Source organism: Limanda limanda, chromosome 20 (assembly GCF_963576545.1).
Source record: "Limanda limanda chromosome 20, fLimLim1.1, whole genome shotgun sequence".
NCBI lineage: Eukaryota > Metazoa > Chordata > Actinopteri > Pleuronectiformes > Pleuronectidae > Limanda > Limanda limanda.
The window spans coordinates 10,924,516-10,941,303 of NC_083655.1; the positions used below are offsets into that span (position 1 = coordinate 10,924,516).

At 42.2% G+C, this 16,788-nt stretch overlaps 1 protein-coding gene across 1 annotated transcript in view; it reads left to right on the forward strand.

The window, feature by feature from the left end:
• Positions 1–7,650: 7,650 nt before the first annotated feature.
• The window catches only part of dok6 (docking protein 6), a 39,674-nt gene continuing 30,536 nt past the window's right edge, over positions 7,651–16,788 (forward strand). Inside the window, exon 1 of the mRNA XM_061094136.1 lies at positions 7,651–7,716. Coding sequence (XP_060950119.1) covers positions 7,651–7,716 — 66 coding nt within the window. The remainder of the gene's footprint in view (positions 7,717–16,788) is intronic.

Here is a 16,788-nt window from a genome sequence, read left to right on the forward strand (position 1 = left end):
CACATGTAAAAGCCTTTCCTAAAACAAGCACTGGGGAATAGCAAAATCTGTGCTTATGCTGTACCTCTCCAGGAGGGACTGGCTGCCACCCAGACTGCTCTGCTCTTAGATCTGCTCCTCAGACTGAAAAAAGTCTGAATCAAATCTGGGCATTTAAAGATACATATTTAGATCCTTTCCTCAAGAGGAGTTTAAGGCCAAATTTGTAAGCTTCCCAGTTGTACCCAGATATTCAGAGGATAAATGTTTCACAGCAAACTCACTTTTACACAGGGATTTTTTTGTCTAGCGGAACAAAGGTTTCCTGTTTATCCTCCTGATGTGGGTCAGCTTAGATTACATTCATGATAACAGTAATAACTAAATTGTAGCTCCGGAATGTGGCATCAGTCTTCACACACGAAACCATCCATAACAGAGGAAGTCGACTGCGCTGGCCTATCCGAGGCACAATCGGACAACCAGCGTGTAAAACAAACACTTGTTTTCAAAGGAAAGGAAAATAAATGCTGAGGCAGAGCTGGAACAGAGTACAAGGTGCCTGGCAAGACAACAATGAACAGTCTGAAAAAGCTACACACACAGTACAGATGAGGGTCATGGACAAAACAATCAGGCCGTGACTGGCAGACAGACAAACACACACACTTCTTTGCAATCAGTCATAATACAGAGGAAGTGGGAGAGTTTTGTGCCGAGGCCTGGAGGGCTCAAGGAGAGTGGAAGAAGATGAAAAATGAAAAAAGTCATAAAAAACTACAGCTCATAGTACACAAACCTCAAATGGAATCCAAAAACGTGTTTGTTTTCATGTTTCTCTGTGCAAGTCAGCAGAAATGACTCCTCTGGTAGCAGCCTGCAGCGCATGGCACAGTAGGCACACTCATGAGCAGCGGGTGATGAACCAAAATACGAGTCCACGACAGAAGTGTAGCACCGTGTTTGTGTTTGGGATCCCGCTCAGGGGGCACCGGGTGCATTACACAAAGAGGTACAACAAATCAGGCGCTGACGATGGGCCGCGCAATCATGGGGGAGGCTGTCTCTGCACTCTGACGTCACCGCTGACCTTTCGTGTGTTTACAGAGGAGGTTTGATTTCCACTCTTTTTCCATGCTCACACACGAGCCGTTGTGAAGACGGCTCGGGAGGTAAAAGAGTAGCTTTGTCCCGACCTGGACGGTGCGCGCTGGAGTCATGTGCCTCTGCCAATCCCGACCAAGGGCCCACAAGCCGTGACCATTGAGGAAAGCACAGGCATCACCTGTTTTATATTAAATCAGTCAGATTAAATAAGGAAGCCAATAACCTGCAGCTCACAAGGTGCATTTTGAGCCAGACTTGACCCTCGGCTGCTCTGATCATGCTTGTTAAACTGTTTTCAAACCGAGTGAGGACAGACAGGCTTTGCAGATAGTGTCATGAATCTGCCCCTGACCGTTTGATGCATTGTCATATCCAATTACACCCACAGTGATAAAGAGCCCTCGCTCAGTAATTCAGGATCTAGAAAAACTGCAAGGAATCTTGTTTTCTTTTTACTTCTTTTCCTCTTTTGTGCATAGATTTAACATTAATATGACAAATCACTTGCTCTGTGACTAATTTATGTTTTTATGCAGCAACATAAACCTTCTGATACACAGCCTATACGCTCCTCGTCCTTCGCTTTATGATATATTCGAACAAGTATCTCATTATCATACAGTGGCAACATGAAGACATTTAAACAGCCCCCTTTCCAAATACTCCTCCTGACGCTGCAGACAATATTGCCCTCTACAGGGCGTACATATTAGTCACGCTTGTCTGTCGCAACTCTTTTTTTTGGGAGCAGGACGAGGAGAAGGAAGAGGAGGAGGAGGAGGAGGAGGAGGAGGAGGAGGAGAGGCAGTGATGAGTTAAAGAGACACAGCAGCACATGAGTTGATGAATGTAGAACTACACAGTGTTAAGAGAGGGATGAAGGATCAGGGGCCAGAATCTGCTGTGCTGGGTTGTCCTTCACTTTCTATCCCTACTTAGTTTCACATGCAGTGCTTTGCAGTTGACCTGGAGGTGGCAAGAGAACGAGAGATTCAAATTGGAAGAGGAAATAACAAATCTAAAATAGTTTGATTTAAAATGACCTCTACAAACGATTTGTCGTTGACGTGACGACAATAATAATAATGTTTTCTCAATAATGGGAAATTGAATTTGAAAAATGCTTGGAAGGGCTTATCAGAATAATAACCCCTAGGAGCATGGGCCCTAATCTATCAATTATCTTTGCATATGAAAGACAATTAAAGTGAATGAGATGGTTGCATGAAGGACCTGGTCAATGATCCAGGACCAGCCAACGCTTTGCTTCGAAAAGTCGATGAATTCAGTGTCTAGTTTCCAAATTGGCTGCATTAAATGAAAACAAGAAAAGAAGACACAACAGGCCTCTCCTGTCTCTCGTGGGAGTGAGGCTCCTCTATTTTTCTACAGAATGTGGTGAACTGTGGTCGTCTCTCATTGAGAAATGCCACAGCAGCAGAACAGCGGAGTCTCCCGAGATCCGAGGGTTCTTCCTGCCCGTGACACAAGATGGACCCCAATTTAGGACACAAAGACTGGGTCAAAACAGCCGGAGGTGTAGCCTTTCCCTGAGAGCTTTCCTTTCCTTTTCTTCTTCAGTGTGTCCACGCTCTTTTATTTTTTTCCCTCTGCGTCAGCCTCATCTGCGTCACCCTCCCATCGCTCTCCTGTTTTCCTCCCATCTACCCCCCTTACTCACTTTCCTTTCATCCTCCTCTGTTAGCATAATGATCTCTCTCTGATATAGTTTACCTCTAATGTTCATTTCCTGACTCATGTGCTCATTTACAATTATAAATCTCCCTTCGAATGCAAATGTGCACGTCGCCTCAATTTTGACGGGGAGAATTTAAAACAGACAAATCATGGAAAGGTGTATGTGAAAATGAAATGACTAATCCTCAGCTCTGCTAATAAATCTCTTTTGGTTAATTTGGTGATCTGAGGAACCCTTGTACTAGGCGCAGACGAGCTACTCCTAAACTCATCTGCGATTTGAGGTAAAGGACCCTCTCAAAACCGCCTCCTCTCACGACTCACCTTCCACAGCAGAAGGACAGAGAGACCCTCCAACCACTTCTACTTCGAACTATTATGGAGTAAATCACAAACATGTCATGGCCCCATCCTCTGGGACTACACACAACCTTAGCTGTCCTGCACCATGTGACGAACTAACGTCCTCCGTTGCGTGGCCAAGGACCCACTGAGCCCAAATCAGCCCACATCTCTTTCTCTGAGAAAAGGGCCTTTTTTTATCTGTCCACACTAACTTCTTTCCTTCAGGCATCGACATTTAATCAAACCCAAATCCCATTGTGCCTATTAACATATCAGGCTGATACGCGTTGCTGTAAAAAGCAGTAGAGTACAGGAACCCGGAGCAGAACATTACCATAACTCCTGCCTATTTTCTCTTCTCCGCCCACACGCGAAAATGCTTACCTGGCAAACAGCTCGGCATGGAGCGACATTTCCTCTCCCTCTTCCCCCCCTGCTCCCTCCGCTTATCTTTTTTAGAACGTGTTAATTATTCAGCTGTTGGTGCTTGTGAATGCGTGCCAAATAGCACTAAGACAAGCTACGCACCCAATGCAAAGGCAATTTTAATATTTCACCAGACCATCAAAAGGATTTAAAGTTCGCTTTCGCCTTGGCTGTGAGTGTGGTTTTCAGGGATGCTTAGTGCTCTAATGGACTACACGGTTTCTCTCTGCGCAGTTAAGTCTTCCCAATATTAATCATCATGAAGGGACTTGGATATGAAGTGAGGAAACAACTATGAAAAACGGTGAAAAATGAAAAATCAATACCTGATAAACTGCTGTATTGGACAAGAGCTGTTTTCTACAGCTCAGCAGATACTGGCCGCTTCACTCATGACCTTGGTGAAGGTCTCTCTGCTCTTGAGCGGCTCTCACCACATCTGACCCTGTTGGCAGCCGGTCATGTATGTCAGGGCCATATGTCGTGTTGTGTAGCATCCCCCATGCTGCCCGTGCAGCCTCGCTACCTGAGACCAACCACGGCCAGACTGCTTGTCGGCCGCCAGTCGCAGCAGGCAATTACCTCCCCCCAAAAACTAGGACAGTTCTTGGTGATGACAGTCACCAGAGCGCAATATTTAGTGCAATGAAAAGACATTGTGGCTGTCAGCAGTGTTTAGCGACAGGATGACAAGGCAGTGGGAATGGAACGGGGCCATGTTGTACAAAGAGGATTACGAAGACAAAACAATTTTGACAAGTCTGAAATTTGAGGACACTTCCAGGGAGATATGAGAACTATAAATGTCAAGCTGTGTGTCGGAGGGATGGCAGCTCGCTGTTTTTGTGCGCCCCGGTGAATGCGATGAAAATACAGACATTGAGTTTCTACCTCTGGACTCAAGACTGACTGAAAAGCTCTTCTCAAAGTGGCAGCCATCAACGCCACACGGAACAAAAGACCTACCTCCTTCTCAGCGGAGGATATTTTCTTTCAGGGAAACACAACAAATAAATAAATTAGTATGAGCAAGGGATGATTGTGCAGAGTTACAAAAGACAGGCTGCGCAGGAACATTCACGGCCGCATTTATAAAAAGAAAGCTGGTTTAATAATTCTGTGGTGCTTTCTCATTGTTACATGGAAAAGTATAAAATAATCGAATCTGTGAAGCTGTTTTCTGGAAGTAAAAAGACCGATAGCTACTTAATCACAAAGTTGTTTATGTAACTCCGTTAGATAAGCCATCTCTCTTCTCCACATTTTAATCAACATAAGTAATGGCAGCCTCTCAGCTCAATATACCTGAGCCATCTGCTGTCTAATACCAAGGATTTCACTCAGTACGATTGCACAACCTGAGCTACGCCTCTCACTACATCCCGATCAGGATTATGGCTTTGGCAGAGCACACAATTTGTTTTTGTTCTTTGGTCTCCAAAGCTTTTTGACTGCCAATCTGGCAGCATTGTATTTATAATACACAAGCAGCAGGCAGTGGTTGTGAGCTTTGTACAGTCGGGTTCACTTCGAATTAATTTGATCCTTTGATGGGGCACTGGGGTGTCTGGTTATATTATTCCGCAAATCAAATAACATAAATTTAAGGCCCTCTAATAATGAGAAAACACGTCTCTCACACACTGGCAATCTCCAGTTGTATATCCTTATTATAATCCGTTTCTGTTGTATATTGCAATATCTTCTTATTTCTTTACATCAAAATTCATTAACACATTATCTCACTGGAACATGATGAGAGTTAAAAGTGAGGACCTCGGTCTTGAGGACATGGTTATACATGATTCACTGATCAAGTATGAATGAAACCCAAACCAGTATAGTATATTTCCTGAGTTGTCTTGAGCAATATTAGTCTACCATTTTATCACTAAAAACACAACCAAATCCTTATAAACATATATAAATAGAATAAAATATCTCCAAACTAAATTATGATATTATATTTTTCTCTATTAAATCTGCAATATTGTCACTTGTGGGAATTTTAACCCTAATCAGGAATGACGTCACACCTGAATATCCCGATTGAGACTATTCCAGTTGCAGAGGAACAATATTTACGTTAGCCAGCTAGTCATTGTTATCAAAAACAGTTCATAATAACGCAGTACTCGGCATTTCACGATCAATCTTGGAGTTTTAAGTCGGGGATGGTGAGGTTCCTCCAACTTTCCAAGTCGAAATTTGGGGGTGTTCCAGTTCCACTTCTGACTCTTGGTTCGGAAATTCCGAGCTCCGAAGTTTAACGGAATATGAGTCTGAATTCCTCCGCTTGGGAAATTAACTTTCAATTTGCAAGAGGGACAAAGTGCTGTTTCTCCATTCAAAGGTTACAAAGTGTCACTTTAATGATCAAGGCACATTTGAATAGGCTATTATTTCATTCCAGAGATGTGAGCCTAATATTATGACTGAGCCCATTTTTCACAGAAATGACTGACCAAGGACAAACATCACTCAACTATGCCACAAGGCAACACTGATTAATTAATTTTCAATTGAGCCTCTGGAGGAATGACTCATTGACCGTTACACAAGTCCTGCAGTAGCCCTTAAGAACAATAACTTAAAGAAGGTAAGGACATCTCAAGAGGTTGGCACCTCCTTTGATTTAAAGGTTCAGGGTTTTGAATTTAGTGAGATCTAGTGGTGGAGTTGCGGTAATGCACCATGACAGTGGTTGTCAACCGCCAATAAACCAGACAAAGAAGAAGAAGAATTTCCAGGTTGTATCACCCTACCCTTCCAAACATGAGAGGGAACCTGTGATAGCCTTCTGTTCATAATAAAACATGTCGGCCTCCACAGAGAGGAGCCGCTCCAGATGTAAATATAAAGTATTTAAATAGAAAGGGGGTTCAGTCTAGGGTAATGGAAACTACATGGATGATGACACACGAGTGCAATCATAGCTAGGATTATTTCACATTTCATTTCTGCCAGTCAATACCTTTCAGCTGAATCTTACACACTGGACCTCTAAGGGTTCAAGTGTGTAAGATTCAGTGACATCTAGTGGTAAACTTGCACATTGCAGCTGAATACCCCTCACTCTTCCAAACGTGAAAGGGATGTGGAAGGCTCCATTTGTCATAAAAAATCAAAAGGTTTTTAGCTTGTCCAGTCTGGGCTACTGTGAAAAAACAAAACATGGCAGCCTCCATAGAGAGGACCCACTCCCAATGTAAATAGGCCATAAGACTTTTAAACTCCTCTGAACTGCAATAACTCCACCAAACCTGTTTTATTTTTCTCTTCATCTGTAAATACATATATTTATATATATATATATGTATTTTATTTTCTATTTAAAATTTTTGATATTCTATTTTATTCTGTTTTATTGATATTCTATTTTAATTTAATTTAATACTATTTCTATTTTTATTTTATTGTTTTTGGTTGAAATTACTGAGCATTGCTTAAAGAGAGCCTGTGACCCAAGTATTTCATTGCCAGCGACTGCTTCATGTTATCTCTGTGCATTTGACAATAAAAATCTTGAATCTTGAAATATAAAGTATTTAAATATAAATGGCTTATTCTAGGGTAAAGAAAACAATTTACATGATTACAATATTATTTGTGAATTATTTCCCATTCAGTTTCCCTTTCAGCTGAATCTCACACACTGGACCTTTAAACACCACCATCCCTCGCCAGACATCCACCCCCCCTCCCGGACCCCCCCTCACTGTCTCGGGGATGGTGTGGTCCAGGAAGCGCGCCTCTCTCCTCTCCTCTCTCCTCCTGCTGAAGTGGATCAGCTGCAGAATGGTATCTCCCTCCTCCTCCTCCTCCTCCTCCTCCTCCTCCTCCTCCTCCCTCTCCTCCTCCTCCCTCTCTCCCGGGTGGATCGCGCCGCTGAGACCGGGCAGCCCGAGCCTGAGCGCGGACGCAGGGGCAGGTTGCTCTCCGGCTCTCGCTCTGCCTCCTCCGCCACCGGCTGGAATAAAATAGAATCAAATAGAAGCGACTACTTTATATTGAATTTGTTTCTCCGGCTCCGGGCAGGAAGCGTCCTGTCCCCCCCCCACCCCGTCCCCAGTCCCTCTCCTCCTCCTCCTCACCATGGCTTCCAACTTCAACGACATAGTGAAACAGGGATACGTGCGGATACGGAGTAAGAAGCTGGGGGTGAGTACTGTTGCACTTGCTGCCTGGAGGAGGAGGAGGAGGAGGAGGAGGAGGAAGAGGAGGTTTTTTGGAGGATGAAGAAAGCATCAGGGATTAAGACAGAGGCTTTAATTGCTCCGCAGGCAGAGCAGAAACAGATTAGAGCAGTTTCTCTCAGAGCTGAAACACTTGACGGCTCAGTGTCAGGTGCATGTGGCTTCAAATCCTGCAAATCCTGTTTCCTGCTTTCTGCATCACTTTTATTTCTTTTCGAGAAAGTTTGGATCGAGCCTGGCCGGTGATCAGATTGTGTTGGGCTGCAGAATCCGTGTGAGACAGGACTCACTTTCTCAACCTCAATTATAAAAGCAAACTAAACAAACAGAGATACAATTCTATGTAAACAAAAGGCTACTAATCTTATATTCTGTAAAAAAAGGATTATGACTGACAGCAACTGCATCATGCAATTTTAACAGTCACTGTTAATGCATCCCTTTGCAATCGTGTCATCAGCAAATTACTAATATTGATGATAGACTGTATATATATGAAAATAATGGCGATGGCACTTAAGATGTCGACACAGAAATGTAAACAAGGCTTGATATGTGTTGAGCCGTTAATTGCCTTTCACTACAAAGAAAACACAAATGCAAGCAAATGTATAGAGCATGAAAGCTTATATACCTCCGCCAAGGCCTAGCAGTCCCCTTATGAAACCACATTAAATCTCACCAGATCTGGATTTTGATTTGGATCTGTACCACGTTTCATATTGCTCGTAGATATCAGTCCCCTTAATGTGCCTGGTATTTTTCATCAGCATCCATACATCCATGGATTATTCTTTCTCGCAGTGTTAAATAAGTGTTACACAAACCGCCCTCTGACCCAGATCCGCAAGAACATTTTACGAGTTCTTCTTTCACCCATGCTGCATCCTTCCACTTAGTTTCACAGAAATCCGTCCAGATGCTTTTGCACAATCTTCCTTTCAAACAAACAGACAGCATTGAAAACACAACCTCCCTGTCCCAGTAATAATACACATATTTTAAGTGAAATGTAAACAAATCACTACAAAGTTTTATATCCACAAACGCTGACACCGATACGTTTGTGAAAGGCTTATGTCGGCTGATTTTATTAGACAACCGCTAATTCATTCGCGCTCTAATTAACACTTTGTCATATGAATTCCAAGATGGACAACATAATACTGGGGAACATCGTTCATCACGCCGCCGTTATCCATCAGCACAATTCTTGCTGTACTTTTCGCTCGCCTTCTGCACCCAGCGAATTATTCCCAGTAATGAAAAGTCTCATTGAACTCCGGCTGATTCTGAGCGATTGCGGCTCCTCAGTGTCACGATAATGGATTTCCATTGGGATACAGCCGTGAGGGGGGGGGGGAGAATGGCTTAACTGCTTATATTGAAATGAATGATATGTATATTCAATTATGAGTGGCTGATTGTCTGACTCATAAAGCCATCTGCTTTTTGTCCGTACTTCCAGCTCATTACGCTAACAGAACAGGCACACTCCCTCCCCCTCTGATGAAGTGTGATGATGGGGGCTAATGATGTCTGCCTCCTCACATCATCACCTGGCTTCATCAACACCATTTCTCCATTGTTTGCTGCTTTTCTTTTCGACGACTCTTTGAGAACGATCACTGTCGAGCGAGACGGATCCGTGCTGCCCCCAAAAGACTCGCACAACCTAATCCCGACACAACGAAAGCACGACACATTTTGTTTGCACGCAAATTATCTCCTTTACAGCTACAGCCCCGGACCCCATTTGTTGACATCTTGCTCAGGCTATTAGCGGCGTGCATTTATGGAAAACAGGCAATGCGGGGAAGAGCCCATGACTTTGCGAAGCCGACCAGAACGCATGCTGTGTCTGCTGTGCTTTGGAGGTATGGATGCTGTATCTCTCCCAGGTTCACATCTCAATCCTGCTGTTTGCGGAGAAAAAAAGTGTTTGTGTCCTGGTCGCCCACTCCCTCAGCCCACAGCCCGCTTGCTGCTGTTTCATCATCGAAAAGCCATGCTGCGACGGCCTCCGAGGACCCGGCTGGTGGTCGACAGAATGAAAAGAATTAGACGTCCACGCTAGGGTTAGTTATTCTCATTCTGACTCAGATAGAACAGAATAACAAGAAGGAGCAGGGATAGGGATCTGGATACCTCAATCAACAGGCACTGATGCATCCCTGTGATTATTTCTCCTGTTGGGAAATAGCTTGTTGGTGCTAAATGGCATATTTTTATTTTCAAGTGTTTTTCTGTGTGTTGTGTTTTGAGAGAGATGAAAATCCTAATGTGTGACTGACTCACACGTGCGTGGGCTGACTGGGAGGATAAACATCTGGGTGGAAGAGAATTATATCCAGAGTTGGAGAAAATCGTTGTTTTGTGGAACACATGTGACCAAAAGAATATTTGGTTTATTTTATTTTTGCTATTATTAACAGCTCAATTGTGTTTGTGGTTTAAGGCATCATTATTCTGACTGGCTGTTAAGCGTCTTAGCAGAGGGACACGGAGGAAACGAAGAGGCACTGTCCTCTTTGCTTCTTCATCCAAATACAACCATCTATCCTCCAGTGGTTAGTCCTGTCACTACGACTCAGCAGCTTTACATCCGCCTAGGAGAACATGTTTTCTCTCCTGTTTGTTTGTTGTTTTTTAGAAGGATGCGTTATGGGTCAGGGAGGAACCCATTAAGCTTTGGTGAAGGTCCGGATCAGCGCGCAGATCTAGGAACTATAAAAATAGGGCATTTTTGAATATTTTCTCTTGATTTCCTACAGAATAATTCATGGTTCTGGATGACGAAAATCAGCTATAAGTACATCAAAGTAAAAATGTGGAATATGGCCAAAATGGCCACTAAATGCAAAATAGCAGGCTTCCTGTTGTGTTTTTACAATTGCACCTAAGACTTTTTTGTTTGTCTGGTCATGATACACCTGTATATCGATTTTTGTGAAGAACGGTCAATGTGAACACGTTGTGGGGGTCTCGGGGGGGCACGGTTGAGCCATTTTGCGAAGCCCATTGAAAATTCCTCCAGAATACGTACATTTTCACCACTTTCTAACTTTCTGCAAATTTTGGTAAAAAATTGAGCATGTTAAAGCCCTCAAAAAGCCAATTAATTTGCCTGAATAATAATAATAATAATAATAATCGTTACAATTTCGATAGGGCCTCACCTTACTGACCTTTGATGTCAGTGCTCGGGCCCTAATTACGAGACTAAGGAGTGTGTACAATTCTGTGCAGCTTGATTGAAGGAGACTATTTGGCCTCGGCGGAGGGAGGCGCTCTGCTAGTGCCCTTCTAGTTTCACATGTTTCAATACTCTGGGAAATTATACCTCTGATTTGTTTCTCACTCCAATCTCTGATACTTTGATGCAGACAGTATTTTTTTCTACAAATTCAATTTTTTCATTTGACATAATAGTGCAAATAGGGGTCAGAACTAAATGTTGTTTTGTATTATGGATTGATCTGCCAATTATTCTCTGTAAATGGATTCACAGTTGGTTAATGAAATAAAATCTCCCTTTGGAATTTCTCATAGCCCGAGGAGACATCTTCAGTTTGTTTGTTTTATCCCATTAAACGGTCCCAAACTCTCCAGAACTATTACGTGAGATAATGAAAAGCAGCAACTTCAGCAGCAAAAAGATAATTTTGGGCGTTATGCCTTTATCTGACAGACAAATTCTCAAGGCTGGAATCGTAAAAAATGAATGCATTAGTAAAGTAGACGTGTTAAAGTCTTTGAATAATTGATTAATTGTTTCATCTCTAGATGCCAGCTCTCAGTTGTTGTTAGTTTTGGATGATCCGTGCTACAGACATGATATGCTACAGGTCAGGAAGGTGTTTTCTTCTTCATTTGATGCTTATTAAATACTATTTTTGTAAGTGTTTAAAGGTCTCTCAAATATCAAACATCAAGACTTGGCATCACATTTGACCTTCTAGCTCTCCCACCTGGCTCTTTACTCTAATGCTGTGTCAGTTAAAATGTATTATACTGTATTTTTTATTGCAAAGTGGTACAGCTGAATGGTTCCCTTTATGAGATATGAACCAAAGTGGCCACACCAACACCGGCAGCTTTGGCGGAATTCATCAGCATCCGTCAATGTGATTGGCTCATTTCCAAACCTCGTCATGTGTGAAGGTTGAGGCCACGAGGTCAGGCCTTCGTTCTGCCGACTGATCAAAATTACCAATCACTTTCCCTCCCCTCTGTCCCTCTTTTTTACGTCGCTCTCTCTTTCTCTCTCTTTCTCCTGGGACAGTTGTTTTCTTTTTTCTCACTGACATGAACAGCAATGATTTCCGACATTAGTCAACTTCTTTGTCTCTTTGTTGTCAGAGGAGACAGCGATGCCGTGTTCTTGAATGCACAAGTAGTCTGTCTCCTTTCTTTTCTTCACTTCCTCACCTTACCACCCATTCTCTCACCTCTCGTCCCCCGGCGTCTCACCTGTACTCCCCACACTTCACAGTGTCTCGCTCGTCCTCCTCTCCCCTACTTTTATCTCCCCCTCGTCTTTTCTTCCCCCGGCTTTATCCGGCGATCTCCCTCACCTCGTCCCCCCTTTTCTCTCTCACCTTTCTCTCCTTCACCGGATTGCAGACAGTTGAAAGACTGAGCACAAAAGCAGCCTATTCATCACCCGACACTGCACCCTCCGTAACCCCAACAGGCCATTCCCCCTGACACTGTGCAAAGGCCCATACACACACACACACATACACACAAATTTGCTTGGTTCGGCAATGACGAATTGGCACACACATGCACTCGACAAACAAGTAAACAATCTGCTGCCAGAGAACAGTGTGTGGATTCTCAATTAATTTTAATCATGTAGCTTTGTGTGGTACTGTATTTTTTTTTCATATTACATGAAGACAAACCCAAATGCTCACAGGAGCCAAATACAAGTGAAGTGTCTCCACAAAGAGGAAAACATCAAATCTGGCAGAGTCTGGGAAGCAGCAGTAGTGATATCGCCTTCACACGCGTGGGTTCTCTCTTTTTATCCCTCTCGGTGAAAAGCGGCGGATGCTATCAATGCGGTGGACTTCTCTTGAAAAGCTGAATTACATGACCTTTGAGCAATTTGTGTGCCGGTCGCAGCCCAGGTACATGTTTCCCCAGGTTTTGGATCACGGTGGTAAATTGAAAAGGTCAGCTGATTAATATTTCCCCCCACCCTCCGTCCCAACTTTTCTTGGAACCCTTACAAAAGATGGTCATTTCAAGTTTGCCGCAGGGGAGTCTGTCTGCCTTTCACTCTCTCCATTCACAAACATGTTTTGACACTTCAAAGCGGCTGTAAATCGGATACTGGCTCAGGGGCACGTATGTCATATTTTTAAGAGAACACAGAGCACTTCATGTGCACGCAGACATCACACAGATAGGTTCTGTGTTATAATGTTATTTCACAACACAGTATTTTCACCAGTCAACACAACAAACTCAACACTGACTTCTTTTAAATAAAACTAAATGTGCAGCACAACAAGGAGATTGTCAGATTTGGACAACTGAAATAACTGATATTTGTACATGGACCACATCAAGGCACATTATATAAAGGATGTTGTGTTTATTGATTAACCGACATTATCTACTAACAGTTATTCAGAAACCTGACCTGTGAACTGTGTTGATTTTTTTATAGCATGAACAGTGAGATTCTAAGGGGCCATCGGGCATCTAAATCTGAGATTGTATCTTTAGCCCCTTTTCCACTGTTCAAAAAACCCACGTTCACCCTCTAACATCTGGCTTTTATCTGCCATTGACATTAACGCTCTGGTCAAATGAAGTTAAACAGAGGTTTTCATTGGCTCTGGCTCCGATTGGCAGTGATGGAAACATGATACTCAGGTGAACGCAATAATTTATCTCCTCTATTTTTGCAGCCAAGACGCTGACGCAGCGTCTTTTCCAACACAATGTTATGACGTGACATGGTGCGTAATTGGCCGTGAATGTATGTATGCTTACAGTGATTTTTTAGTATAGTGCAAGATGGGAACGGAGTCAATCACCTTTTTTAATGATATATGTATACACACTGATGTATACATATACTTATATACACACAAATGTGCATCATTTTACATTCAAATGATGTGTGGTGTGTGTGTTGGACTGCAGAGTTGTCTGACCTCCTTTTCATTCCAACCCAAACAAAATTAAAACCACCAATCTCAACAAATATCTTAAAAATGTACATGCATACCTTATATAAAACACTGTTAATGTAATCTGTAATATCAGGAATAAAATAGAAATGCACAAAGTTGTTCTGTGCTGCTGTCTAAGTGCAGTTATGAGGTTGCTTTGGTCAAACAACAACATGAAATGTCAAAGCAGAAAACACATTAAAAATGCATTATGTCTGGCCCAGAATGAGGAGGAGTGAAAAAACAATCAGCCAAAAGTGTGGATGTAAACAAATAATGCCGACTGAGAGTTTAGGTTATTCATCATCCTAACACATGGATATCATTTGCAAAAACAGGGTTTACAGTCCTGCTTATCGATTTATTGAAGGGATTTGGGACCTTAAAATTACTTTTTTATGAGTTAACCAGTCTGCAATCTTGGGTGTTTGCACAGTTTGTTTTTAGGGAAATGAATGTGTGTAATTTAAGTACTGTTTGTGACAACAACTGCAGCCGGGGCTTATTAGATTCTTTCCACCTTTGGTCGTGTTGGAAGGTTTCTGTTTAAATGCATCAAATTACATGAGTAATACTCCTAATAGCTCTACTTATTCAGGGTTACAAACTGATTATTAATCTTTACTGATGAGATGAATGTAAAATCCATGTGTCTACCCATCTTTGCACTCGAGGATTAGAGTTTGTCAATGCTACAGTCGAAAAAACAATCCACTTTGGGATAAAAGATATTAAGTTTAAATCATTCAAAAACTAGAACTGCCCTCAAGCCAAGGGCAAACAACCCTATGTCTATCTGTCTTGATCTGGCAATAGGGAAACAAAAGGAAAAAGAAAGCTGTCTGATAATTTATGCCAAATAGTAAAAAATCATTGATCTCAGCATTATTTTGGTCAAATCAGGATTGATCGATCAGAGCAGCAGTAAAGATTAAGCCGGTTTAATTAGGTCACAATCAATAATCACCCTGAGAATCAACCCTCAAGGCATATAACTTTTTGGTTCGGCCGCAAATACCACAAGACCAAAAAAAAACAACCTGAGGTATTCACTAAATATTGGATTTGGAGTAAATAGTTAAACCCCTAATAAATATGTCTTATTACATTAAGGGTCAATCACTATTTCCTGAGAAATTAATCAAAGTGATAATAAATTCCTGGATCTGTCCGTCTGACTGGATGTGCACCTAAATTTAACAGGTACTCCCCATTCATCAGTTATACGATTGCTGCCATTAAGTGACAACAAGGAAGAAGGTTTCTTATATCCTGCAACAAACATCTAACTGAGAAGGAAAAACAAGCTTTTTAATATTGGGTTTTGGAGACTGTTAAGATCCGCTGTGGTTGTTAGATATGAGAACAAAATCAACAGTTATTACTCTTAACATACTTTCCTCTACCCAACGGTGCTTTCCTCTCATCTCTGTATACAATAACTCACTGCATTATCAATTATTTCTCTTTTGTCTCCCTCAGCTCTTTTTGACTTACAAGTGGGTATTTGTATCCAGCAACAAGCAGCCTTTATGTAGACAGTGTGCATTGTGTTGGTGTGTGGGTATGTTCCCCCTTGTTGGCGCACAAGCACCCACCAGGGCTGAGGCAAAAGGAGAAGGAGAACAATAAGTCTATTGTCCTGGATGGCACAGCCATTTAAGATAGGATCTTGCCACTTTCATGCACTTGCTATTAACAATGACAGGCCGTCTAGAATGGTGGATGTCGGGAGAATTTCTTCACCCCGGGAACTGTACTTGTCAGTGGAGCGTAGACAAAAACATAGTCAGCTGTGTTAGACATGGATAAATGTGACTCGGGAAAAATAATCAGCAGATAAGTGGATCATTAGATTTCTTAAATTCGGTGGCCACATCTAGCTTTGTTCTCTGCTTTGCCCAACAGAAACAGAAACTGTAGCAGAGAGAGGATATTTTAATGGGCTTTGTTTTGCTTTTGATTTTATTTGTGTCTTGTGTGTGTGTGTGTGTGTGGGGGGGGGGGGGTTGTAAGCCATTTTCTTTGGTCTCTCTCTCGTGATAGATGTGTTTGGAATGGAGGCATTAATTCACAGATATGCAGGGCTATACACTGCGTGGTCATTTCCTCTGGTTTCCATCAGCTTCCTCCATCAGACAAAGACTTGAAGACAAATTACCAGCTTTTATTGGCCCTGATGAATTGCATCTCTCACAAGATATGGGAACAACAGCCCAACGCTCATTATTCAATTTGAAAAATGGGCCTCTATTATAAAGTCTCTCTCATAAATAAATCTCTGACCTCACTTTAACATTTCACAACATTGATTCCCGTTGTCCCTAATTATCAAGAAAGCTTTTTTTTGGTCTTGAACAGGGCCAAATGTTATTAGTTAAAAATGTCTAAACCCCAATTGATTAAGTAATGCACCATAAAGAGACAAGTGTATCAACACTCTCTTTCTTGTCCTCACTCAAAGTACTAAACAGAACTTAAATTCTCAGAGTTGCTTTCTGCCCCCCCCCCCCCCCCCCCCCCCCCGCTTTGAAATCTATTCACAAACTTGCCGGCACTGTCCATATCAGCTTTGTGTTCCCAATGTTTTCTGATGAGCCGCATTCCAAAGTGCAAAGTTCTCTAATCCCATCGGAGGAGAATGTCACAGCCCACTAGGAGAGGTCTCTCTTCGTGGCTATTTAATCTTTCAAAACCCAGCAGACCTTTAACACTGACAACACACAAGATACTTGATTCATCTTAAGTAAAAATTGACACAATAACTGCATTTTCCAAGCCTAATTCGATTTTTCTTCCAGTTTAGTTTTTGTCAGTCACTTTATTGTTTTTGCCATCTTATC